Source organism: Magnolia sinica, chromosome 4 (assembly GCF_029962835.1).
Source record: "Magnolia sinica isolate HGM2019 chromosome 4, MsV1, whole genome shotgun sequence".
NCBI classification, from domain to species: Eukaryota; Viridiplantae; Streptophyta; class Magnoliopsida; order Magnoliales; family Magnoliaceae; genus Magnolia; species Magnolia sinica.
In genome coordinates this window covers 112911045-112938438 of record NC_080576.1, presented here as the reverse complement: position 1 = coordinate 112938438, position 27394 = coordinate 112911045, and the positions used below count along the sequence as shown (strand labels likewise).

Genomic DNA, 27394 nt, shown 5'->3' with positions numbered 1-27394 from the left:
GAGAACAAAAAAGAAAACAGGGGGAACACCTAAAAGAAAGAAAAAATACAACCAAACCCAAGTTTGGCAAGAACCCATGGGAACACTAGCTAAGGAGCCCAGTCTCTAAAGAAAACAAGAACCCTCGAGAACACCCCCACCGAAGATACTCCTGTTCCTAAAACAATGATTGTTTCTTTTAACCTAAATAGCCCATAGAATAGCTAACAGGAGAGTTCTCAATTTCCTTTTTCCAAGAGCACCTCCAGGCTCCCAAGCCATAGGTGTGTAAGAGAGACCATTTACACACCATGCATGTGTCAAACGGCACATGTGAATATGTGATCTAAAGCTTCTTCCTCCTCTTCTTCTTCTTCTTCTTCTTTTAAGAATATGTGATCTAAAGCTATCCATCAAATGGCCCAACCATGTAAATGCTCTTATTTGACCCAACAAACTAGAAACCTAGAGCTAAAGACCTTATGGTTACTCAACTAGTACCGAAGCCCAATCGGATCCAGCCAAGTACAAGTCTTTAAGAACGAGACTCGGGCCCGAAAGGACCTAGACCTGGCAAGGCCAAAACCCAAAAGGACCTGGATCTGATCAGATCTAAAGACCCGATGGTTACTCGACGAGTACCCGGACCCGATCAGATCCAGCCAAGTACAGGTCTTTAAGAACAAGACCCGGGTACCAAAAGGACCTGCACCTAGCAAGGCCAAAACCTTATTAGGCCAGGAACGGGTATCATAGGACCCAACCTGAACCCAACTTGTCGACAACCCTACCCTTCACTCCCTCCTAAGTTGTTACCAAGTGCGAAATGGGTACAACTCAAGGACATATGATACAACTTTCAAACATAAACTGAAGTATTTGACACAATTAACACACATTAGGTAGTGTATGGGTAACATGACTACTGTTGGTGTATATAAATCTATGTAAACAATTCAACTACAACTTTTATGCAAAAGTATACTAATGTAATTGAAACTTTTCTCGGTAGTGCCATCTACAGATGTATCTTAAAACATGTCTCCTATGAGGCTATGACCAGTGTTCAAAGTATCGGTATCGCTACAAGTTTCGCTGGTCGGGGATACAGAAACAATATTGATATCACTAATAATATTGCCGATAATTAGAAATGCGCGGAACCATAGGGAAAATGGTGGAATTTTTCAATAAAACTTCAAGAGATGCTAAAATACACATATTTGCATATTTAGGAATAAAAAATTGCAAAAACAATGCATATATAATAAGTTTCCATTTTATGGGGGCCTAAAAGCATATGATGTCATAAGATACCAATCCAACCATCCCATTTATCCATCCAGCCATCCAACCTTTCATCGAACCATCCAAACATCCATCGATATTTCAAAATATCAACAATAAACGATATTGTCCAAAAATCATCAACAACTGGAAAGGAAATGAAATATTGTAGTCTCAATATCGCCCATGTTGCGATAATAATAATATCACAACATTATTGACATTGTCATCAACAAATTGAACATTGCATACAACCATGCACCCATAAAAAAAATTGAAATGGAATTTTTTTTAATAAACAATTTTTTCGCAACATCAATATATTGGCGATATTATCGAAATACCGCCGATACACTGGCAATACAAGCGGCACCTTAAATTTACATAGTCGAAAATATTGGCGATACATTGGCGATATCAATATATTGGCAATACAAGTGACACTTGGAATTTACACGTTAAAAAATATTGGTGATACATTGGCGATATCGATACATTGGAGATACTTAGTGATACGTTGCCGATACTTTGAATTTCTGATACTACCAGTGTTATCGGTATCGCCAAGCTAGAGATACGAATAATATCAGGGATATTTCGATAATATCAGGGATACCTCGAACAATGCCTATGACACATGGATGCAACTTAGGTACGTCACCAAATCGCTCAAGTTGACGGATTAAGCTTTCTTAAGGAAGTGGTTGTGGCGGTTTGTGGACGAAGAAGAATCTTTATGGAAATCTGTGGTTTCCCTCAAATATGGCATTCAAGTAAACGGATAGTGCATTGTTGGTTCCTCTAGATGTAAATGCAAGAGTCTGGAAAGCTATTTTGAGCATGGCCCCTTTTGCTCGGGGTATTCGTTTTGACCTACGAGATAGAAGCATCATTAGATTTTGGGAAGACGAGTGATGCAGTGATGTGCTGTTTTATAGCTTTACAACCTGACCACTTGCAACAAAATTAAGGTCAATGCGGTCTATGAAAGAATAGGTGACCAAGTGTTTTGGTTCCTCTATACAACTTAAGGGGTGGAGGAGCAGGAAGAGCTCATTAGGCTTCTCACTACTCTCGAGGAGATGAGATTTAATCAGGAAGGTATAGGAGAGTCTGGATATGGACAAAGAACGAAAGCTTCTCCGCCATGTCCTTCTATAATCATTTGTGGGCAGAGGGCAAAGCAGGAAATGGAAAAGGGGCACTAGTGGCATGGTTTTGGAGAGTGAAAGCTCCTCCAAGAATTATCGTTTTATGGCTTGTGAAAAGAAAAAGAGTTCTAACAAACGATAATTTGTGCGAGAGAGAAAATAATTATCAAAGGCTTCTTTGTGTCTAAGGGATGAGAAACGGTCAACCCTTTAGTCAGTCATTGTACATTTGCAAGGGTTCTTTGGAGTGGTGGCTCTTCAATTTGTTTGGAATACCGTAGACTATGTTGGAGTCGATATTCATGCTTTTGGAAGCATGGAAAGGTAGCCAGGTGCAAGGAAAAGCAAGAAAGTTCTTTGTTTTCTTGCAATCTCATTGTTAATGTGGAGTGAGAGGAAATTAGATTGTTCAATGGCCATGCAAAATCAACTGCCATGATGATTGACAAGGTCTTATCTCTGGTGGTGTTCTGGGATAAATCCTTAAAAGAGTTTACACATGGTAGTGCTAATGATGTTTGGTTGAAGACAAAAAATAGTTTCGATTCAATGTTTCTGCAGGCACCTTGGCGCACTTTCCCTCATTTTTTAAAAATATTTTTCCCCTTTGGGTCTTTATAATAAATTTCTTACGGATTACAGAAAGGACAAAAAAAAAAACTTGGGTAAGTCATGGGTACTACATAGGTGGAATCCATTTTGAATTATTCAGATGAGATCTATTTTAAACCTAATGATCTTAATTCCCAACTGCATGCCTGGATGTGTATAAATATCTCTATACAACTCAACAGCTACTCTTTTTGTGCAAAGACATACCGACATAAGTGAACAATCTTGTCACTGCCATCTACCGACGAATCCAGAAATATTTAAGTAGGTACATAATGGATATGTAATGCAGGGGAATTTTCACATCAGGCTCAAGTGGGGTTGCCTGTGGGATGCAGGGGCACACTCGAGATGGCGGCCCGAGTGAGGCGGGTGGCTCGTGTGAGGTGGGCCCAACCCGTGTGAAGTGGTACCCATGTGATTTGGAGCCCACGAGGGGGGTTCAACCGAAGTCCTAACCCATGAGATGTTGGGCATGGGCTATGAGGTAAAGGGATTGATTCACCATGCTCTAATAGTTCGAGCTTTTAGAGCAAGTGGTTAATTGTCCTCTATCAAAGTGGTATCAGAGCAGGAGGTCTTGTGTTCGAGACTCCTCACCGGGGGTGATTAATGCATGGGCATTTTCACACCGGGCTCGAGTGGGGTTGCCTATAAGATGCAAGGGCACACTCAAGGTGAGTGGGCCCCACCCATGTGAGGTGGGTAGCTCGTGTGAGGTGGTAAAAGTATAGGCACTGGCATGTATGGATCGATCTTAAGACGTTATTACCTAGGCAACAAATGGGTACGGCTCATTTTTGTCATTTGTACAGTTTTCACTCAGTAAATTGAAGTGTCCAACAAGAGTAGTACTTGTTTCTTCAAGTGTTCGGGTAATTTATACCTTAAACATGACCATCCAACAGCACATGCAAATGCAAGTAAATGCCTATAAACAGCTCAGTTATTTTTTGTCCGGATGCGTTTAGGATTTACAAACCTGTCATTGAGTACTCTGGAGGGGTGAAAGCCAAGTTTGTACTATAACTTTTCCCATCTCGACTATTCTTCATGAGGCCAAAGCACGAGAGCCTGGGATTACCATCCTGTCAAGTGCTGACCCATCATAAGGGCTATATTATGAAAAAACAACAAAGCAACAAAGGAAATGAAAACATTGTAAATAAATTTACCTGGTCGAACAAAACCCTATAAGCATTTAGATCATGATAAAGACCCCGCCCTTTACTGCCACAAAACTCCAATGCTTGTGCCACATAAAAAGCCACTCTCAGCCTCATCGCCCATTTCATAGGTTGTGTTTCCCCTATGTCATTACAATCCATAAAAACCAAAGACTTGTATGAATTCAACAAGATAAGATATGAGGGCTGTTTGGAACGAGGGATTTGGGCATGAGCTTGTGAAATCCATGGATTACAAAATCTCCCCAGTTTGTTTTTTTATTGGGGATTTATCAAATTCACTGATTTTTCCCAAATCCGCACCCCTGTAAATCCAAGGATTCTGGGCAAATCCATCCCCAAAAAAACTAAGTTTCAAATTCACAAAATGAGAGGCTTGGTTGAAAGCAACGAAAGTTATTTCATTGCAAATAAATTCTTTTACATTGCCACAAAAGCTCCCAAATCTAAGGATTCAAAGCTTGATCCCCAAACAGTAGATATTGGTGTTTGCCAAATCCAAATCCAATGCAAATCCATGAATCTGATAAGTTTATGGATCAATTAAACCCATAGTGACATTTTCCTGATCCCAAACAGGGCCTATAGTGAATAAAAGAGTTCCCAAGAAATAACCAACTTTGGTAGTGTGGTATCAATCCAAACAAGCGAAGAAGCTCCAAATGGTTTTGTTCTTCGATGGATTAAATGTTTAATGACCATTGATCTTCAGAAATGAGCAGCTCTTATGGTTTTCTTTAATTAAAACTTCCCCACTGTAGATGATTAAAACGAGGCTTTATACAATGCTCAACCCAAGTTAGCCATGTTTTACACTACAGAACATTCACCTGGTTAGCTCAGCAGGTGGATGGACAATAAACCAAAAAATCTCCACCATTGAAGAAGCCCTGTCATTTCATAATGTGGACAGTTTTTTAATCCCATTAAATTCTGACGCTTAACCATGTTTTATTTTGAACCATCGGTGGGCAAAAAATCAGATGGATAGGATTCTCTGACAAGGTTGGCTTCTGCAGCATGAGGTCCATCTATCATCATTGTGTACAAATGGCATTTACTTGAGCCGAAATTTCAGAAATATATTGTGAATACAGAAATGTGAATGAATAAGAATGTGAATTAGGATCTCACAATGGAATAGGTGTTTCGTGAGGTTCTTGTTCGGCATGAATTCCGCCACAAGCAATCTCTCTTCGCCCTTGGAGCAACATCCAATCAGATTCACCAGCAATCTCTCATTGCGGAGCTGACCAACTGATCTCGCCTCCTCCTGAAATCCAACAAAAACCAAGGAAGAAAACCTAGATCAGGAAGTACAAAAATCCAAAAATATCAGAAAAACCAAAATACAAAAAGAACCCAGATTTAATATAATAATAAAAAAAATCCAGATTATGAAAACAAAGCATATAGGAAAAACCCCCAGAAAAAAGAAAAATGCAAGCAATCCAAGAATTGGGTGATTTATGGAAGGAGGAAAAAACCAAGAATTGCTGAGAATCGGGCCATGCCGATTGGTCGAATCTTTTAACGGCGATCTTAAAGCCGTCTTTGAGAATTCCTTTATAGACGATGTTCGCCGCTTTCTCACCGTCCTCGGAGACAATGTGCTCCGCCGAGAATGACGACGTGGCAACATTCAGCTCTTCAAAGCTGTATTCGCCGAAACCTGGCAGGGAGTCCTTAGACGCTTTTCCCCCACTTTCTGAAATTTCATTTAAAGAATGTGAATTGAATTGAAGAAAGGAGAGAGAGAGAGAGAGAGAGAGAGAGAGAGAGAGAGAGAGAGAGAGAGAGAGAGAGAGAGAGGGATATGCGCCGTTGGGAGGCGACTCACCGATATCGGAGGATTTGACGGTGGCGTGTTTGAGGAAGGACCACCAGCGGAATTTGGAACAGAAGCCTCCCATTGAGGGAGAGAGGATTGAATTTTGAAAGATTAACGGTTTTTCATTGTGGGAGAAAGGAATAAAGGACAACGAACGTTTGGCTATAGTAGATTCTAGGATCCCAGCTCTCTCTCGCTCTCCCCCCCTCCGTGTATACACGGTATGTCTGTGCAGATGCGTGATATTGTCTGTTCACACGTTTTCGGTTTCCCTCTTCCAGGTCGTATATATATATGGAATCTCTCTCCCCCGGGTATACACTGTATGTCTGTGTAAATGCGCGATATTGTCTTTTCTCTCGTTTTCGCTGTTCCTCTTCCCCGCCGTATATATATGGAATGTGTGTGTATAGCGTGATCATGTCCTGTCTCTCTCTCTCGTTTTCGCTTTTCCGCTTTCCCTCCCTTCCGTGTTTTTGGGGCGCGCTCCAGTGGTACCCGTTACTACCGTAAGATTACGGTGGCATCGGGGTGATGTGGGGCCCAGTGATGTATTCACCAGATCCAACCCGTACATAATATGCGTAATCTCAGAAAAACAATAGTTGCCAAAAAAGAGACCTATCTAAATCTCAGATGGTACACATAACAAGTAACAAATTGAGAGGGAACTTCTACCGTTGATTAGCGCTGGGCCTATCTTGTTTTTTTTATATATAATCAAGGCCGTTCAGACCCTCCATCCCATCCAGAAGAATGGTTATGCCAGTGTTCAGACTTTTCGTGAATTAGGTGGGCTAATGTGAAAATCAAGGGTGAGCGTTCTATTCCTTTTATGTGGCATACTTAGTATTTTATAGGCCTATTTGGGCCCTAAGGGTTGGATGGTTGTGAATAAGTTACGTGGGTCCCACGTCCTCCCGGTACCATTGGAGCGGGAACGGATTGGCTACTCCCCCTTCCACCGGCCAATGGCTGATGGTCGGTGCTCTGTGGGCTCCACCATGATGTATTTGTTTCATCCATGCCGTCCATCTATTTTTCTAGATCATTTTATGGCATGAGACAAAAAATGAGTTATATAAAAATCTCATGTGAACCACATTACAGGAAACAGTGTTGAATGAACGTCGTCCATTAAAAACTTTTTGGGGCCCATAAAAGTTTTGGATCAAGCTGATCTTTGTTTTTTCCCTTCTTCTGGGTCTGTATGACCTAATCAACAGATTGGATGTCAAATAAACAGTACAGTAGGCCTTACGAGGATTTTAATGGTGGATATCTAATCACTATTGTTTTCCTGTGGTGTGGTCCACCTGAGATTTATATCCCTCTCTTTTCCTAAGCATTCCTAAAATGATCTGTAAAACTGGATGAACGAAATGGATGAAATACATACATCATGGTGGGGCCCATAGAGCACCGACCAGGCGGAGTAGCCAATCCGTTCTCCATTGGAGCGTGCCATTTGCTTTTGGAGAGTTATTTGATACTCTGGCTGTCTATGACACTTGATACGCAGGCAGGTAGAAATGGGACACATGACAGATATGAATTCAAACTAAACTGACTAGATTGTGGTGCTAAATGTGGTTTACGTTACAGTCTATAGATTAGATTGTTCCAACAACCCCAACCTTTGATTTGAAGACAGTTGTTTTTGAATTATGACCATTGGATATTTTCATTTTTAACCGTCCATTAATGCCTGGTAATCTAATAGTTAGATGACCATATAAGACTAATATTTTAAATATGATACATCTATGATGGTCCTCATAATTTGGACGGTTTATTTCGAATTATTTATATTCAAACGGGGCAGTTTCGCGGTAATTTCTAACTGCCTGCGTATCTCCGTCGATATAAAAGTATCTCTTTGTTCTTTCGTTTGTTCAGTGAGAAAGAGACATGGGCTGCTTCACCACCTCGGAATGTCGGTTATCCAGCTTCTCCAGCCGTACACGTGGCCAACTTCTCGATTGTACACATCGTACTCTTCCCACACTCACGGGGCGAATCAGTGCCATTCATTAGTTGGGTCAACATGGTAAATGTCCCGGGCAAATAGCATGCCCGTACGATCTACACGTGGACGGCAAATATTGATTGAAAGCGGATAGTTGGTAAATGGGTACTTGATACTCGGGTGCGTATGACGCTTGATGCGCAGGTACTTCCAAATGTTAGATGTGGAGTTACGTTAACTCAAATTATTTGATTTATTTCACAATCCTAACCTGAGATTGGTAGACCCTCGTTTGTTGAATTAAGGCCATTGGATATTTCTTCATTCTAAACCGTCCAATAAATGTCCACAAATCTGATAGCCAGTCAATGGAAGTAGCGTAATTTGGTTCATCATACATTTAAACTGGTCTACCTAATTTTGATGGATTAATTTATAATTATTATTATTATTATAAAAGAGTCAGCAAGCCCAACGACAAGTCTGGCCTCTTTTGGACCTGGAGAATATACAGTGGACCGTGGCCTAGAAAACGAAGGATCCTGCTCCTGCTCATGCTCATGCGCAGTTGGCCCACCAAATATTATGACTTCACTGACAGTCATCATTATTGTTTGCTGGAGAGGAGCTTTGAGGATAATTTTATAATTTCACACAATGTTTTATGTAAAAAGAAAGAGATCATTGTTTTGAGAGCTGGTTGTTTTTTTTGTTTTTTTCTTTTTTGCCTCTAAGCATGATGAATTGGTATAAATATGTGAAATGTATTGAAAGGAAGCTACACAAATTTCTGTATTATGGTTTGCTTTCATTTAATTACAGGTCAAAAACTCATGTTTCTCACTGAACAATGTTAGCATGTGCTACCATGAATCTTCCAATTGTGCCCAATATGCCATTTTCGGTCTAAAAGTGCACTACAGATTTGAACACAGCAACATTTTTAATGTTTACAAGAGCCACGTATGCTCATCTAAGTAGAGCGTTTGACAGACAATAAATAATTCAACAAAATAATCCATTCATACAAGCTTGTTCGAACACTCTTACTTGAACAAAGGTGTTCAAAAAGTTCTATCCAAACAAAATTTTGATAGTACCCAAATAAACCCAAAATTCACATGTTGTGGCCCACCTGAGTAATGGATTAGGCTGATTTTTGCATATTCTCCCCGTACAGTGAGTGTACACCCAATTACAGGGTTTTATGAAAGATACACAATTTGGTGGCCCTACTATAAATTTATGAAAGATACACAACTTGGTGGCCCTAATATAAAAACCTGTGGTTGAGATCCCATCCCCATTGTTGGCTGTGATATATCCTACATAACAAGTGGACCTGGCTGATTTTTTGCTCCAGTACGATGAACCGAGTGGATTTTCACGCTCTTGAATGTTTTAAAGCGCTGCATAAATCAGTTATTGAATAAATTCTGGTCGAGTTGGCGGTGCGCTTTCTTTTTTTGGGTGTTGGTAATGTTTACAAGACATCCAGGATCAAACCCATCACTTCAAGGCTGTCCGCAAAAGGATCGAAACAAGGTAACATTGCGCCAGTTGAATTCCTAAGGGGCTGTTTAGCATTGTTTTTGGCAACTGCAGAATCACTTCTTAAACAATGATTCTTTAGAAATGTTTCTTGAAAATTGCTTACGCTAAAAAAAAAATGCATGTTTGAAAAACTTACATAAGAATAACAATTTTCCATGAAGGTTTCAACAGTGAGCATCGAACCCCCAAACACAGACACCGAACACACAGCCAACAATGGGGATGGCCCACTTAATTCTCGGATCTACCAAATTTTTGGATGGCAAAATGGATGGACGGTGTGGATGTCACAAGTCATCTTAGTGGGCACCACAGAACTGCAGGCAGGGATTATACGAAAGTGCACCTGTCTTCACCGAGATGAGATTTGTTAAGCCCAGACGAGTGCGCAATACAGCACATCTACACGCCAAACGTTTGCTGTCATGACAGGTAGGTTGATCCTTGGGTCAAATGGGCAACAGTTTACAAAACAAATGTACAGCTCTAAAACACTTGGCTGAAGTTTGCTAACCAAACCACTGATTTCCAATATCAGGGCCCACCTCAACCAGATTAATTTGGGGGGAAAGCATGGTCGGACCAACGGGTGGATGGATTTGGTCTCGACCTACATCCATGATGGCAAATGTGGAGGTGTAAAGCTATACATTATGTGCAATTGACAAACACCTTCAACAAGAGAGATTTTCAGTCTAGTGTTTTCACAATTATAGGAAACAATCCAGCCACTGGAAGAGGGAAAAAAACAAAAAGAAGCACAAATTTGAAAATTTGTTTTTTCTAAAGTTGATTAAGTGGGGCTAACCAAAAATACTTAAAAACCTAAAGTGATTTTAAAATAAATAAATAAATAAAACTTTTCGCAAAGCCAAACAGTCTCTAAGTAGCATCACCAGCCCAGGAACAGCAAATGACTGTTTTAGATGGGCTGAGAGCGTGATCCCCATCAGAGCACAATGGTCTTTTTATATTTCACGCCCAACACACGCATGATGCTGAACGCATTTGCCTCAACCCAAAAGTGGACCCCACCACAGACAAGGGTCCAACCAAACTGCATGCTCAGCCGTTGGGCACAACGGCCACAATGAACAGGTAATCATAACCATCCGCAAGGTGACCATGAAAATGAAACTAATGGAAACCCATTGCAAGAGTGAAAAGGAAGAATACACCTGAAAGCATGTTGGCTCCTTGGGAGCCTTTCTTCTCTACAGAGATGTATTTTTCATGTGACTGACTGCGTGGTGAAAATTGTTATAGAGAGTCCGACAGAACTGCTCCATGATACATGTGACAATGGGATGACGCTATGATAAGAGCAGGACTGTAATTGACAGAAGGTGAAATCTAATTCCCTCTGAAAATACAAATTGCAATGGAGCAATGGCCGGGGAAGTTTTCGCATGGGCTCTAAGTGCTACATCAGGATCTGCATCAGCTATTTACCATTCATCTGCGTATCAGCATGGACAGTGTTCCCATCCTCTAGAAGCTTTCCGTTGACTTGTGTTCTCTGTCTCTGTATCAACATATACGAGTCTCAGTAACAGAGTGGGAAAATGTGGCAGGCAGGAAAGGAAGAGAAGAAAGGATGAGAAATAAAGGGGTGAAGAACTTGATTTCAATTAGATATAATCAGTGCCTGAAAGACTTCCAAGTACTTGGAATCTTTGAGTGAAGATTTGAATTGATCTGTGACGGTGACTCCATTCTCTCTTTTAAGAGAACAATAATGAGGTCCTAACCTCAGAGAATGTAAAAATTGATGAGGCTCCCGGTTATGCATGAGGGCCCATGCTCCTGTTATCCATACCATTGGTCTTATGGACCCCATTGTGGCTGGGGAATGCCCAAAAATATCCCAGAGAAAAAGAAGAAGAAGAAGGGAAAAAAAAAAAAAAAGCAGTTCGCATTTGATGGGAGAAAGACTAAAAATTGGATGGTTAGGATCTTGTGCTGTTGGTCGGGCCATCTGACATCAATTGTGGGGAGGACCCATCGGATCAACAGTCTGGATCACCAAGCCACAGGCCCACATGCATGGAATTGGAAGCGTCAGCAAACCATACATTCCTAAGGGCCTGTTTGTTTTTCAAAGAAATGGGAAATACCCGGGTAAATGGTAATAATTATTTCCCTCCATAGTTGCCGCACACTTCCCCGTAACTGATTTGATGGCCTACTTTTTGGAGGTAAAAGTGGCAAATATTGTAAAACATTTGTGGGTCCCACCATACGGCCTACTTTTTGGAGGTAAAAGTGGCAAATATTGTAAAACATTTGTGGGTCCCACCATGATGCATATCATATATCCACACCGTTCATCCATTATGTCAGATAAATTTATGATATAAGCCAAAAAATGAGGCATATCCAATGCTCAAGTGGACAACGCCAAAGAAAAATGTGAATTAAATACTTACCGTTAAAAACTTCTTGGGGCCATTGTTTCTTTTGGTATGAGCCAGTTGAGTGTTGGATCTAACTCATTTTTCTCCTCATATCTCAAAATGTTGTGATAAAATGGATGGACGGAACAGATATATCATATACATCAAGATGGGGTCCTACAATGGCCACTACTACTTTTGAACCGGTTTCCAAGAAGTGAAATCCCCGTGAATATTCAAACAGGCGAAACGGTAATAATCACCCATTTCCAGGGTATTTACCTTTTCCCGGTGAAACGATGAAAATCAAACAGGCCCTAAGGCTTGGTACCCTAAACTTCTTCCCTAGCTGAGTACTCGAAAACGTTGAGTCCTCAATGAACTCAATCAAGTAAATAATATTCGCGAAACTTGAAAAAATAGGGTGCAGGACCCTTAACTCTTGAGTTACAACTGATTATCTGACCAAAGGTTCCAAATATAATGGGCATGTAGTATCCGTATCAACTGATATCGAATTGCCAGTACCTGAGGTGGGGGTGAAACAGATGCACTCCAAAAAATTGTAGCAGTATCAGTACCCAAATGCTCACCATATATCGGTTGCAGGCAGATACTGGTTGATAGGGATCCAATGAGTCCAGTATCATATTGGTTTTAGGCTGGGCAATATGGCCTCTGAAGCCGATATCCAGAATCCTGGCTGGGTCAGAGTCAGACCCTTTGGAACTGGAATCAAGTTTCTGTTTCTTTTCTTTTTCTTTTTTAGAAAAAACTTAGATACCATAGATTAAACATCAATATATTAATACCCAATCAGCAGCATCCCCAGAGTTCCCATTCAACAGCTTGTGATGTTCTTCTTTGGATTTGGCATCTTTATCTTTTGTGCTCAAAGGCAACAAAGGAGACTGGATCCCAATGGTACGGTCAGGCAGTTCTGCATGAGGGATGCAGGCCCATAATCAGTGCTACAGTACAAGTTGAGATTTCAAAACAAAAGGTTGGAGAAGAGGAAGAAAAGGAGACCGCAATAACGGATGCTAAAAAACAAAACCTGGTAGTTTCTTGTCGATGAAGAAAAACACTAAGTTCACTGTATACCTGATGTGCGTGCAGGTATAAAAAGTAGGTAAGAGTCGAACAAAACATTATAAAGAGCATTTCTAATAAAATTTATAAAGTCAAGGAATTGCTTCTTTTTTTTTTTTGTCTTTTACCATGCAACAACAATGTCAACAGTGTAATGTTTGCGGGAAGCTATAATCAGGAGGCTGAGAATAACAGCAATGAACCAAGAAAGCTGTTTAATACACCTGCAAGCATATCAAAATAATGAAAATGGCAATTAGAAATAATAATTATGCCAGTCATAGAGTAACCCAGCAGCAATCATAACTTCAAAACCCCGTGCATCAGCTACATTAATAATAGAAAAAGATTAAAACGTGGAAATATGTATAATCCTCAACCAGAGGATATGGACGGTGTGCTTGGATTTTTAGTGGGTATAAGTAGGGTTCATGGTCCAACGATCCAGACAATAGGTCTGCTGGGCACTGCCATGGATGGACCACACCCCCAAAAATGTCCTTGATATGACAATGGCATCCCATCAATTTGTGTTCTGCAAATAGATCATTTAGAAGAGATACAAGCTTCAAATTCACCACCAGCATAGCCTTGTCCCAGCTATTTGGAGTTGGCTTTATGAATCCTGTTTCACCAGTAGATTCAAAACAGGAATTCTCATGATTTGCACGCCAAAGGTTTGCTAAGCAGCCCAAGAAAGGTAGCTAGGACATTTGAATCTGTTAGATTTTCAGGGCATGGTTCAGCAATGGTCGGCCCCAACAGACTGACTCGTGGATCAGTAGCCATCAATCCCCACTTTTATCTATCCTTGGGTCAAGGATTATACACTTCCTCACAGTGCAATATATATATATATATATATATATATATATATATACACACACACACAAAATATGGAACTTTAAAGCAAGTGTTATTCCGACTGTAGGAATTGGATTAAAGGAGGCTAACTAGATATCATGATATACCTTGTTGAGCCATACTTCTGATATGTGAGCACGAAAACAAGAGTAAAGATCATGTGCGATGAAAAAATCAAGTCACCACAACCATATATTACACCCCGAGGAACTGAACACAGAAAAAGGAAAAGGAAAAGGAAAAGAAAAGGGGAGAGAGAGAGAGAGAGAGAGAGAGAGAGAGAGAGAGAGAGAGAGAGATATTAAAAGTTAAAAAGACTTGCACTTTATAAACAATAAGCCAAAGCTTGATGCAGAAAAATAAAACAAGTGCCCCTTACAATTAATTAGAAGTACTTCCAGTGCACTGTCTGGACGAGGGAGTCTGGCAAGTTTAGAACCCTACATGGGATGGCAGAAAGTATTTAATTCACTTTGCTCAAGGCTTCCTTACAAGGGGAATAAATGGCTTTTAAAAATGACAGCAACTAGCAAATTGAATTCAAAAGCAGAATGCCCACATTACGTGAAATTATATGTTTTCCTATCATTTGAAACTGCACAGAGATGTAATGAGTAGTACAACACAGATCAAGGATATATCACAAGATGTTACCTCACGACAGTGGTAGTTCGGACCAGGAAGCTGAGTAGAATAAAAGGTAATGATTCGAAGAATTTGCGAAGCCTGGAGGGAACAAACCAATGCACCATTCATTTTACTACTCAACAAACACTACCGTTACAGATGATAACAAGCATTTTCTTAGGACCTGTTTGGTAGAGATGCCTAAAAATGAGTTGATCTCATTGTAGTTAACAATAATTATGTATTAAAGATTTTGATCTCTAATACATACTGAGTTCATGTTAACAGTGATTATTTATTGGAGATCAAGGTCTCCAATGCATAATTACTGTTAAATAAGATGAGATGAATTCATTTTTAGGCGTTTGCCAAAGAAGGCCATAGAAAATCCTCACAAATATAATTCCAATGCATTTGTCCTGGTTGGCTCTTTTAAGCCAAAAAGCACAGAGAACAGTCGATTTCGAGGACAATCAGGAAGTGCATCACTTATTTTGGTGCTTCGGGGCAAAGAATGGTCCTCAAGCAAGCTCATGCAAGAGCCCATGAGCTCCCAGATGGGCAGAGGAAGTTGCCAAGAAAATGAACCCCGACTACAAGCATCTTCAAATAACAAAGATATATGATGTTAATGCCCTATTACTGTAGCCTGTACTTACAACTAGAAATGCCAGAACCCTGCACCAGAGCAGAACCGTGTAGAATTTTTTGCTTTGAAAAATGAAGGGATGAAAAGTCCACTGCAACAGTATATACACTATTATTCAGAGCAATGAGAAATTCAGAGTAGAAGTAGGCATCGCAGCACAATTTTAACTACAGCTGCATCTAAGCATACAGAATATGAGAAGGCATTAGAATTTCAGAATATAAGCAGGCATCGCTGCACAATTTTAACTAAGACTGCATCTAAGCATACAGAATATGAGAAGGCATTTTTGAAGCTCTAGCCTAGCAGCAAGGACAAAATAATTGAATGTAAAACGCAATTTAACGAAAAAGAAGAACAAGGAGGCCCAACCGGATAGCAAGATATCCACAGCAGAAGTTATATAGTTGTATTGAATTGACATCTTTGTTGGCTCACCCAATCATTAGTCCTCCATGCAATATATGAATCCCTACCCAAACTGCAACTGACACTTCTCTCTCAAGGTAAGGGACTGAAAGTTTGGACAAGTTGCAATGCTATTCTCATCACGTATGGAAAGGATCAACCCACTTCAATAGCTTAAAAGGTATCAGACTCACAACAAAAGTGCCTTTTTCCCTCTGTGGTAAGGGTTATTATTCTTGCTTAGCATTATGCCTAACTATGGATATAAGGAGACTCCAGGCAATCTTTTTAGTCAAACGTGTCCCTACTTCCTTGCTATTTCTTCACAATCAGTGTCATTGCATACATCCTATGTGATGGCATACTTTCCAAGGCTGTTACTTGTAAGTGTAGTTGTTTGTAATTTGTAAGTCATAACTTGTATATAATGCAGGACGCATGCATGTGACTAAATAATTAAGCGAGATCAATCAGCAACTTAATCTAAATAATCAAAATTCACAAACTATTCTAAATCATCAAATATATCAAGAATCAAGCATGTAACTATGAGAAGTTGAGGCCACATATATCAAACTATGCAATGCATGACCATTAAATACTAAAAGATGAGATCTTATGGATGTAGGAACATCCAAGTAGCATAGGAATTAGTTTAATTTAAAAAATGGAAACTGAATACTGCCTAGGGTTTGCTCAATTGGGGTTTAGGCCAACCTAGGGTTCATGGGAATTGGGGAAAAAGTGAAATTATGGCTTAGGTTGCTTAATTGGTAAAGGGATTTGAGGCTTCGGCTCTTAATAGAAGGTAATTGGTGATTTGGATGGTTTGAAGTTTGGAATTTAGGACCAATTAGGGAAATTGAAAATCTAAGGTTTAGGTGATTTGGGGAAACTTGGATATTTGAGGATCTAAGGTATAGGTTAAGATTAAGGTATGAGATTCAAGGAGGTTTTGATGTGGAAGCAAGGATCAAAGGGACGAGGGGTGGGCCGTATGGCTAGCGATAGGGGTCCACACGTGTGGGTTATTTTGGCTAGGGTTTGGGGTTTCAAGGGTTGGGTTTATACAAGAGAATGTAAAGTGGAAGAGAGGGGATTTTGGTGGGTTTCGGGAAAAGGGGAAGATGAAAAGATGAAAACTTGAAAGAAATACATCTTTGATGGAGAAAAGGGAAGAATACGGAAGATAAGTGGAAGTTTCACATCTTCGTCGAATAGGAATGGCCTCTCACCAATCATAATCTCCAAATCACATAGAGAATCATTCAAATCACATGAAGAAAGAAGAGAAACTTTGAAGTTTTTGAGAAGCAATAGCATAAAGAGAGCTCCACACGCCCCTAGTCTCAGAAATTTGTTTTTACAAAAAGACGCTCTCAAGAAAGATGTCTTTAAAAAAAAATCCTAATGTCTAAAACATGTCCTTTAATGCATAAAACAAAATACAACCGCAAAATAAAGTAAGAAATAAAAAACTAAGACATAAATCCTAAAGTGTCTATGATCTCGAAGCAAGCCACGATCAAAAGTGGGTAAACAGCCCGATACACGCGATCCAACGGTTCGATCGGTGTGTGCACTCGATCCAACAGTTTGGAACTCCACAATACTCAGTTCACGTGCATCTTGCCAGTGTGGGGTCTTCAAAGATGCACAAACCATGCACGTGAGGTCTTCTGCGATGGCTAGGGATGCAATTTGGACCCCGCGGGCCACATGTAACACTCGTCTAGTCACGCAAAACACTATGTCACTATCCTCCTCCAATAGTACACTCTGAACGGCCAGATGTCCTCATCAACTCTCCCCAGCTAAGAAGATTTCGCCTCTGGCAAAATAAAACTACAATGCCACTCTAGAAGATCCGGATCAAGTCGTTGAAAATCCACATTTGTGATCCACGTGCTGTCAGAAGCAGGACTATTTCTCCACTTGACAAGGAATTTCTAGAATCCTCCATGATGGGTGGAGACCACTTGTTCATCTAATATCTTCAATTTTTTCACTTCTAGCAGGTAAAGAATGTGTGGGTGGCAAGGGCTGAGACGATGGCTCAGGTAAAGGCCATGGATCAAGGAATAAGTCAGGATCGCTACTATCAGGGTCTATGTGGGGGTCTGAATACAGGCCAAAAGGTGAAGTAGCAAAACTTTTATATTATACTACATCTTCCACATTGAAAGTAGAACTAATTATCATAGTAGGTAGAAAGTCTAATACATATGCATTATAACCCATTTTCTTTAGTATTTTGTATGGTCCTGCACTACGTGCTTGCAATTTCTTAACGGCTCGCTGTGGAAACCGTCCAGGCCTCATACGAACCATAACATAGTCTCATACTTGAAATTCTTGAAATCTGTAATAAGAATCAACAAGTACTTTGTACTTTTCATTACTTAGATTTATTCGCTTCCTGGTCTCACTATGCAAGTCATGAATGTGACATGCAAATGCATGTGTTGACTCTGAGGGCCTATGGGACACTGACATGGGTATGAGATATATAGGCTTCCTAGGTTTATATCTGCACAAGTTCAAATGGACTTGTGCCTATGGACCCACTGATGGAATTGTTATACGCTAACTCAGCTACAGGCAAAACGGTATCCTAAGTCATGATGTGATCTCCCACAAGGCATCTAAGCATATTTCCAAGACTCCAATTGACAAACTCTGTCTGTCTGTTTGTCTAGGGATGATAGGCTAATGAGAATTGAAGCTCCGTCCCTATCATGTGCCACAGTGTCTTCCAAAAATAGCTCATAAAGCGCACATCACGATCAGACACTGGTCTTAAGTAGACCATGTAAGCCTACCACCTCCTTAAAAAAATAAATAAATAAATAAATAAAAATAAATTAAATAAAAAATAAATTGCAATATTGGAGGCATCCGACGTTTCAGAGCACAAAATGACGAGGGTCATCTTGGAAAAATGGTCTAGTACAACAAAGATGGAATTATGTTTCTTGATAGTCTTTGGAATGCGGTTGTTTAGCTTCATTTAGTTTCTCACTAAAATAAGTTATTGGATGTCCTTCTTGGCTTAATACTCCACCTATACCAACACTCGACGCATCACACCCAACTTCAAAGATTTTGGAGAAGTTAGAAAGACACATGACATGGGCCTCTGTCATCTTAACTTTGATCTCCTTGAAAGGCTTATAGGCTGCTTTAGTCCATTGGAACTCCCCTTTTCTAATACAATCGATGATGGGAGCCACAATGAAACTAAACCCTCTAATGAACCGCCTACAGAAGGTAGCTAAGCCATGAAAGCTACATACCTCATGAATGTTTCGCGGTTTAGGCCAACTGACAATGGCTTTAATTTTCTCGGGATTTGAAGACATTCCCTCAATTCAAGCCAACTGACATGGGCCTCTATTATCTTAACTTTTATCTTTTTGAAAAGCTTATAGGTTGCTTTAGTCCATTGAAACTCCCCTTTTCTAATACAATCGGTGATGGGAGACATAATGGAACTAAACCCTCTAATGAACCGCATATAGAAGGTAATTAGGCCATGAAAGCTATGTACCTCATGAATGTTCGCCGGTTCAGGCCAACTGACAATGGCTTTAATTTTCTCAGGATCCGCAGACATTCCCTCGAGCAACACAACAAACCCTAAGAAGAGAACACTATCTATCATGAAGGAACATTTCTTAAGGTTGGCATATAACTTTTCAGTCATAAGTATCCCACAGACTTGTCTCAAGTGATTGAGATGCTGCTCCTTAAAGGTACCATAAATGAGAACATTGTCGAAGTATACCACTAGGAACTTCCCTATGAAAGGTCTCAATACTTGGGTCATCACCCTCATAAATGTGCTTAGGGCATTAGTCAAGCCAAATGGCATGACTAACCACTCATAAAGCCCATCTTTCATTTTGAACATCGTTTTTCACTCATCTCCTGGGCGTATATGGATTTGATGATACTCACTCTTAAGATCAATCTTTGAAAAGATGGTGGCACCCGCCATCATGTTTAACATATCATCAAGACGTAGTATGGGAAACCAGTACTTTACCGTGATCTTATTGATGGCTCTACTGCCCACACAATGTGCCACATGCCATCTTTCTTAGGCGTGAGAAGGGCAGGCACGGCACACGGACTCATGCTTTCGTGAATGAATCCTTTCCTCAAGAGCTCATTAACTTGCTTCTTTAACTCCGGGTGCTCTATGGGATTCATTTGGAAGTGCAGAAGGTTAGGTAGAGTTGACCCCGAGACAAGATCAATGGCATGTTGTATGTCCTACATAGGTGGGAGCTCATCTAGGAGGTCATCAGGGAAAACATCCTTGAATTCCTTTATCATCGGAGTCACTTCCCGTGGCAACTCTACATCAACATGGGGTGTAACTTCCCTAGCCACCAGGGCATACGCCTTGGAATCAGTCTTAGTCTCTTTCTCAAATTCTTTTCGTTTATAATATGTAGAGACTTGGATTGGGATTTCTTCAGATCCTTTGATCACGCCTCTTGACATTTTCTTTCTTATCTGGGATGTTATTGGGCGAGGGAGGCTTCAAGATAATCATCTTGCCTTTATACATAAACGAACACGTATTCAAGCAACCGAATAGTGTTGCGTCCTTATCATACAACCAAGCCCTACCCAAAATGATGTGGCCGACATCCATAAGCACCACATCATATTGTGGTGTCTTTGTAAGATCCAAATTGGATAGGGATAAGACACTACTGGGACATCGGAACGGAGGATGCATCAACCCAGGCAATACGGTATGGTTGAGGATGGGAAACAGGCTTTAAACCTAGCTGAGCCACTGTGCTCGATGAGACCACATTGGTGCAACAGCCGCTATCTATAATCACTTTGCAGCTCTAATCTCCATAGACCGTTGGATCGCTCATATCGGTTTGTTTACATACTTTTGATTATGGCCCACCTCGATTGTGGACACTTTAGGACTTAGGTGTCTTAATTTTTATTGCTTACTTTATTACGATTTAGTTTATTTTGCAGTTTTATTTTGTTTTATGTATTAAAGGACATATTTTGGATATTAGGGATTTTTTTTTAAAGAAATCTTTTCTAAGAGCGTCTTTTTGTAAAAACGAATTTTTGAGACTGTAAAAGAAATGGGGTTTACGAACCCCTATAGTTGGCTATAAGGCCCACCCTTTGTCCATTTGATTATATCTTGCTTCCACATTAAAAACCCCTTGAATCTCATACCTTAATCTTAACCTAAACCTTAGATCCCCAAATATCTAAGTTTCCCCAAATCGCATAAACCTTGGATCCCCAATTTCCCTAATTGGTCCAAACTTCCAAGCCTCCATATTCCCAATTCCCTTCTATTAAGACCTAAAGCCTCAAATCCCTTTACCAACTAAGCATCCTAACTTGACTTTTTCCTCAAATCCCCAATGTTTCTTTCCCCATGTTTCCCAAAAAGTGCGATAAATTATGCGATATAAATGATATATCCCGTGCGATAACCAATATGTATTTGTATCCCAAGGATGCGATACATAGCGCGATACCGATATTTCGAACACTGGATATAACCACTCAGTTCATAGTTTTTTTTTTTTTTTTTAAAGCAACGAGAATATATTAAAAGGAGGAGAAAAAACTACAAGGGGACTGCTGAGATAGCAGCAAGGCAGGAAAGAAAAGAAAAACGGAAAAGAAAGAAAAACTAGGAAGCTAGAAACAAAAGATTGGTGTCATGAAGACCGCCGATAGCACTCGCCCATTCAATAACCAAAAAATTTGCCCTAGCCCGCACCGATAGCGCTGAGGAGTTCTTATCATTGAAGCATCTACCGTTCCTTTCCTCCCAAACCGACCACCAAATCGAAACGAGAGTCATTCGCCATATACGAGTCCGAAGTTTACCCGGCTTAACACCATGCCACGAAGAGAGCATGTCAGGAGTAGTTTCCGGGATGCAACCACTGATGTTGAATATGTTGAAAGCTTCCCACCAAGTTTGGGACGTGAACGTACAATGCAGCAGAAGGTGGTCCATTGTTTCCTCCTGCTTCATACAGCAACTACAAATATTAACCAATTGCATACCTCGCTTCCTCAGGTTGTCAATAGTCAATATCCTTTGCTTTCCAACCAGCAAGGCAAAACAGATAAATTTCAGAGGGACAGAGTATTTCCAAATAAAGGGAAAAGCTGGCGTGATGGGAGGAGTGGAAAGACAGGAATAAAAGGATTCGATTGTGAAAGAGCTAGATTTATCAAGAGGCCATATGAGGTAATCGCGAGAGTCCTGATCGGGAGCCAACTTAGATAAGAGATCCAACAGACTAATGTACTCATCGATCTCCCTTTCGTGAAGATTCCTGATGCACTTGACTTCCCAGACGATTCTGGCAGCAGAAATAACATAGCAGCTATCCACCATAATGCTCTTGTCAGGGGCGAGGCGATAGATGTTAGGATTACCTGTGCTTAAGGGGATCGTCATCTGTCCACCTACCTTCCCAAAATCTGATAGCAGCACCATTACCCAGTTGAAAGCTGATATTTTGAACAATCTGTTTCTTGTAACGCGATACCCCCTTCCAGATGTGGGATGCCTTGTACTTACATAATTCTTTGGTCCACCAACCCCCATCAGTAATTCCGTATTTCCCTTTGATAATAGAATTCCACAGAGCATCATTTTCCGTCCCCAGTCTCGAAGTCCATTTCCCTAAAAGGGCATGATTCATGATCTTCAAATTTCTGATACTGGAGCCCCCTTCCTAGAAGTGCTTACAAACTTCACGCCAATTGAGAAGATGGAAATTTTTCTGGTTATCTTTCCCACTCCATAAAAAATCTTTGTGCAACTTGTCGATCCGAAGAAGAATCGACGAAGGGCAACAAAGAAGAGACAAAGTATATAGGGAGATTGGATAAAACAACTTTGATAAGAGTCATACGACCTCCCATCGAAAGGTATTGGCACTTCCACGTGGCCAGGTGCTTCTGAAATTTGTTGACGATAGAATCCCACATGGATTTAGGAGGGGTGCCAATAGAAAGGGGGAGACCCACAAATGTAGAGGGGAAAGAGGCAGCAGGGCAGCCCGGATGCGCAGCAAAAGAGGATAGAACATCATCAGGAATATTAGCCTTGAAAATTTTTAATTTGGACATGTTGATTCTCAGGCCCGAAACGGCTTCAAAGCAGCGTAGAGTAGTGCGACGGTTGTCGACATACATGAAATTGGCTTCGGAGAGGATGAGGGTGTCATCCGCAAAATTGAATATGGGAAATCGGAATAGATACACCAAGCATAGTAATCCCTTTGAGGATTCCAGCCTCCTGCCCCTTAAGAAGCATCTGCGAAAGGGCTTCTCCAATGAGTAAAAACAGGAGGGGGGAAGGGGGATCCCCTTGATGAATACCCTGGGAACTTTTAAAGAAATCCTGAGGAGTACCATTAAGCAGGATAGAAAAATGGGCGGAATCGACACAAGCTTTGATCCAACCCTTCCATCGGTTACCGAAACCCATGCGGCGTAACAGGTAGTCAAGGAAGCGCCACTCCACGTGATCATAAGCCTTTTCAATGTCCAATTTACAAAATATGCTCTTTAGACCGGTCTTAGCGCAAGAGTGCAGGCATTCATTAGCAATCAGAGCGCAATCGATAATCTGTCTCCCCTTAATGAAGGCGTTCTGGTATTTAGAAATAAGATTCCCCATAACCCGAGCGATTCTAATCGAAAGAATTTTGGCCAGAATTTTGCAAGGGCCCCCTATCAGACTAATGGGTCGAAAATCAGAAAAAGAACTACCACCGGCTATCTTAGGGATAAGAGTGATGAAAGATGCTCCAAGGCCCTTCGATAGTTTACCCCTGTGATGAAATTTGTGAAGAAATTCCATAACGTCTTGACAGATGGTCTCCCAAAAGGTATGGAAAAACGCCATAGGGAACCCATCAGGTCCAGGAGATTTATCACCCCGCATCGAGTCGATAGCATCCTTGGCCTTAGTTTCCGAGAAAGGAGCTTCCAGCAGCTGCACTTCAGAGTCATCAAGGGATTTAAATACTATCCCGTCTAGCATAGGTCTGACTCAGTTCATAGTTTTAAGCACATCCTTTAAGAAATGAATCATTTGACCCAAGGATGTATCATGAGGAAGGCAGAGGCATGAAAAGAGAGGTTTCTTATAGTTTCACTTTCAATATTGGCTCTCACAATTTGGGAATTCAATGCCCAAAATTGGAGTTCCTTTAATAGCATGTAAGATTCCATGTCTCTTTCTATGAAAGATATGACAAAGACAAAGGAGCGGGATAGCCTCTTAGCTAGCAATCATTGGTGTTCCTTAAATGCAATCAGAAAACTAACATAAGGAATTTTGAGAAGACTCTTGATAGGCTCAATAAGGAATTTTAAGAAGACTTTTTAGAGTGGAATGGCGGAACAGGTTTCAGGTATAGCTGACCCCAATTAGACATTAGTTGGTATAAGGCTTAGACGATGAAGGAATTTTGAGAAGCCAGCAAGTATAAGAGCCTCAAACAAAAATAATAAATTAACATAACTCAAGGGTGATTATGACATTTAGAAAATAAGTAAACCAAGAAGAATTATCGACTGCTGTAGTCAAATATGTATCACTCACTTCAATATGATAGCAACATAGGCCTGGTACGTTAACCACAGAAAAGAATAATAAATTTCTAAAGATCCTTACCAAGACAAAAGAGATGAAGACTAAGGTGAATATGGTCTCACTGATGTAAGCTTTGTCTTGTCCGAGCTCCTAAAATAATATCAGTGTAAGAAAACGGTTAGATAATAAAAGAAACAGAGAAGTCCTCTTACGACACACGCTGACCATTAACGGCAACAACATAATGTACACACCGGGAGAATGATAAACCCAACATCCTGAAGTGTTGGTCCAGGTTGATGTAAATAGTGAACTCCTCGAGCAGCTAATCCATGAATATACTGCAGATAAAGGCAGAATTATAGTATAAATCTCAAAAAAAAAAAAAAAAAAAAAACAACCCTCTCATCTCCTAAGAAAAAACAATAACACCATCAGACAAGCAGTCCATTTCCCCACCCCGCGCACAAAACAAAAAAACAAAAAAACAAAAAAAAAAAAAAAAAAAAAGGAAAAGGAATTTAAAAAGAAAAACAATAGCGTTATCCCACAAGCTACCATATCATGTTTACATGAATTATAGAAAATGACTATATAGAAGGCAAAAGTAAAGAGCATCCCAACAGGGAAATTACAATCCATGATATCCATGATTGCTGGAGAACAGCTCGATCTTTTAGAGAGGACTGGCTTCATACTCCTACAATATGAACATAACTACACCAGGGGAGGCTACAACTGGAGGGGGTAAAAAAAGATGGGACAACCTGTGTTTGGTTGAGCACCCTCAAATACAAAATTTTAACCATGCATAGTAGCTATCTTAGTACTTCTAGGGGGTGTTTGGCACATGGTATTGGGAAGGATTAGGTGGGATGGGATTAAAAAAAAAAAAAAAAAACATAATTATTACATATGGCACGGATTGTCCCCTGTTACCATGGGATAAGCTTAATTCCATGCTATGTTTGTAATGCGGTGGTACATTGCATGAATATACCCACCATCATTTGAAACTATTGAGAATAACACATATGTGTTATGTCCAAACCGTTCATCTGTTTTGTAACCTCATTTTATGGCATGGGCCTAAAAATGAGGCAGATCCGAAACTTATGTGGCTCCAAAGAAGTTTTCAACGGTAGGTATTCAATCCCCGCTGCTTTCTATGGTGGGGTCTACTTGAGCTTTAGATCTACCTGATTTGTTGGCCCATGCTCTAAAATGATCCCAAAAAATGGGTGGACGGTGTGGATATAGCCCACACATCATGGTGGGACCTACACAACTTGCTAACATTAAGTGGAATTGGAATAGGACCCAATGCAATTCCATGTAATCTAATTCCAAGCTTTTCCATTCTTCCCAAACATTGAGTGGAATTGGCAAAGGGACCAAATGCAATTCCATCCCACCTAATCCCATCAAATACCATGCGCCAAACGCCCCCCTAGCATCCTTTTCTCCTTTCCTAGAACTGCACTAGCAACATGCTAACAGAAAGTTAACCCAATTTCAGCAATTCAATGACAAAGAAATCTAATCATCACTGTGCTGCGCACAGATTTAACCCATCCCGCAAACTGCAAGTGAACTGGACACATAATACAACCGTCCTTGACCAAACCATTCACTTGGTGGTGCCCACCACCAATGAACATGGTAGAAATGATTCACTGACCGAATACTCTTCACTGTCCTGATGGACCTACAAATGACTGCTAGAAAAAAATGAAGGAAGCGATCATCATTGAAAGAGAAAAGGTTTACCAATTGGCCAGTACAGTTTTCAGGGTGATCTATCCATGCCCAACCAATGAATGGTCCGGTTAACCAGACTGTTGTAATGGTAGACCTGCTTCTGTGCAGTGCACACAGTATTGTTTCAATGCATTGTATTTCAATATGAATAATCGCAATATAGCTCCGATAAAATATGGGCATTCTATTCAAATTACCTGGGAGAAATGGGAAACCTATTGCCATATATTCATATATTATGTTCATATCAAAACCTATTAATGATACAAACTGATAGAAATGATACTATGAAATGTTTTCGTGTTTCACATACAGATATTTGTATCATACTCGCCATAGTACATTCCCAATATGATACAATATTCTTTAGGAAAGCTCTTCAATCATTGATAACACACATCCTTCTCAATTTGCAATTCTAGAAAAATGCAATACAAGAAATAAAAACAGTGCTACATTGATAGACATACAAAACAAAACCAATGCCATGCAAAAGCACGCAATCCCATTGCAATCTCAAGATGACAACACAAACAGCACAAGCAAAATGCCTTGACTCGAGACTCCACGGGCAACAGAGAAAGAATGTTGAACTAAGCCTAAAAGTATTCGTAATCTGAAAACGCATTCATAAGCCTTGAAAGTTTACTTTTTTCGATCTTTTCTTCTCCTTTCCAGGATTGAAAGAAACCAAAACCCCGAAAAATACAAACCTGGAAAATCAATCCCGCCAGAAGAAGTTTCCATTTCTCTGCAAGGAGATGCAACTCCACCAACGTCTCCATTGAAACCCTCCTCCATAGCTATTTTCACAGAACAAACAGGATTAGATCAATCGAAAGACAAGAAGATCCGAAAATTCAGGAGAGGAGAGAGAGGTAGAGTGAACCTACGAACCTTCGAACCCTCGCGAGCAATGTAAAACGGCATTTCGATCTATCCAGTGATTCGATTCAACATATTCCGACAGAATCCCATCCCAAATGCATCCGACTCGTCGGAAACCGCTCTTTTCCGATCGAATCCGCCAATCGCCTCCGAACAGGAGCTTGTCCACTTCAAATTGCTAAACTTCGTTACAGTCACCTCCAAAACCAATAATATAATCGATCAGACCGCCACACGCGATCGGTTCCACGATCGGGATCGAAATCTCTGGAAAGCGATCCTTACACCGATTTTCGACGACTGAAAGCGAGGATTCGCCCGGGAGAAGGTGTTCCGATGCTGAAACCTGTGAGAAAAACGCGATCGGAGCAGAGGATTGCCCGATTTGGGGTTTCTATTTATACGCTTCCGCGCTCGTCTTTTCTTCCGCTGAGAAGACGCGGGTTAGACACGGATCGTCGGGCAGTTGAAATTAGGATGAAAGGAGAAGGAAGAGCGAGGAAAAGAGAG

At 40.5% G+C, this 27394-nt stretch overlaps 2 protein-coding genes across 4 annotated transcripts in view; both read right to left on the bottom strand.

Annotated features, from left to right (window-relative positions):
* The window catches only part of LOC131243892 (serine/threonine-protein kinase BSK5-like), a 23484-nt gene extending 12593 nt beyond the window's left edge, over positions 1-10891 (bottom strand). Inside the window, exons 1-5 of one of the 2 annotated variants that reach the window (XM_058243510.1) lie at positions 6057-6402; positions 5704-5924; positions 5351-5489; positions 4205-4338; positions 4012-4117 (exon numbers count right to left, since the gene is read on the bottom strand). In XM_058243510.1, the coding sequence (XP_058099493.1) occupies positions 4012-4117; positions 4205-4338; positions 5351-5489; positions 5704-5924; positions 6057-6129 (673 nt within the window). In that variant the 5' untranslated portion in view covers positions 6130-6402. Of the gene's footprint in view, positions 1-4011; positions 4118-4204; positions 4339-5350; positions 5490-5703; positions 5925-6056; positions 6403-10748 lie in introns of those variants that run through there. The other variant, XM_058243511.1, reaches the window with a different exon arrangement.
* On the bottom strand, positions 8981-27394 carry LOC131243893 (phosphatidylinositol:ceramide inositolphosphotransferase 1-like). 2 transcript variants are annotated; one of them, XR_009170210.1, is made up of 13 exons: positions 26894-27394; positions 26710-26799; positions 24490-24576; positions 24317-24385; positions 15209-15289; positions 14577-14648; positions 14302-14362; positions 14030-14132; positions 13187-13282; positions 13024-13070; positions 12779-12906; positions 10749-11095; positions 8981-9425 (listed from the first exon to the last, which is right to left on the bottom strand). XR_009170210.1 is itself a non-coding variant. In XM_058243512.1 (12 exons), exons 1-12 carry the CDS (start codon positions 26924-26926, stop codon positions 11015-11017), a joined length of 948 nt encoding a protein of 315 aa, XP_058099495.1. In that variant the 5' UTR covers positions 26927-27394; the 3' UTR covers positions 10722-11014. The 2 variants fall into 2 exon arrangements, 1 of the variants encoding a protein (XP_058099495.1); XM_058243512.1 differs by lacking the exon at positions 8981-9425 and having other exon boundaries at positions 10722-11095.

Bases quoted from the DNA above. Each gene is read 5' to 3' on its own strand.
- LOC131243893 (XM_058243512.1), bottom strand. From the start codon at position 26,926: ATGCCGTTTTACATTGCTCGCGAGGGTTCGAAG. The intron at 15,290-24,316 runs GTAAGGATCTTT...ATACTGTTGCAG, and splicing joins TCTTCATCTCTTTTGTCTTG to TGGACTTTTCATCCCTTCAT. The intron at 14,363-14,576 runs GTAACATCTTGT...CATCCCATGTAG, and splicing joins CGAACTACCACTGTCGTGAG to GGTTCTAAACTTGCCAGACT.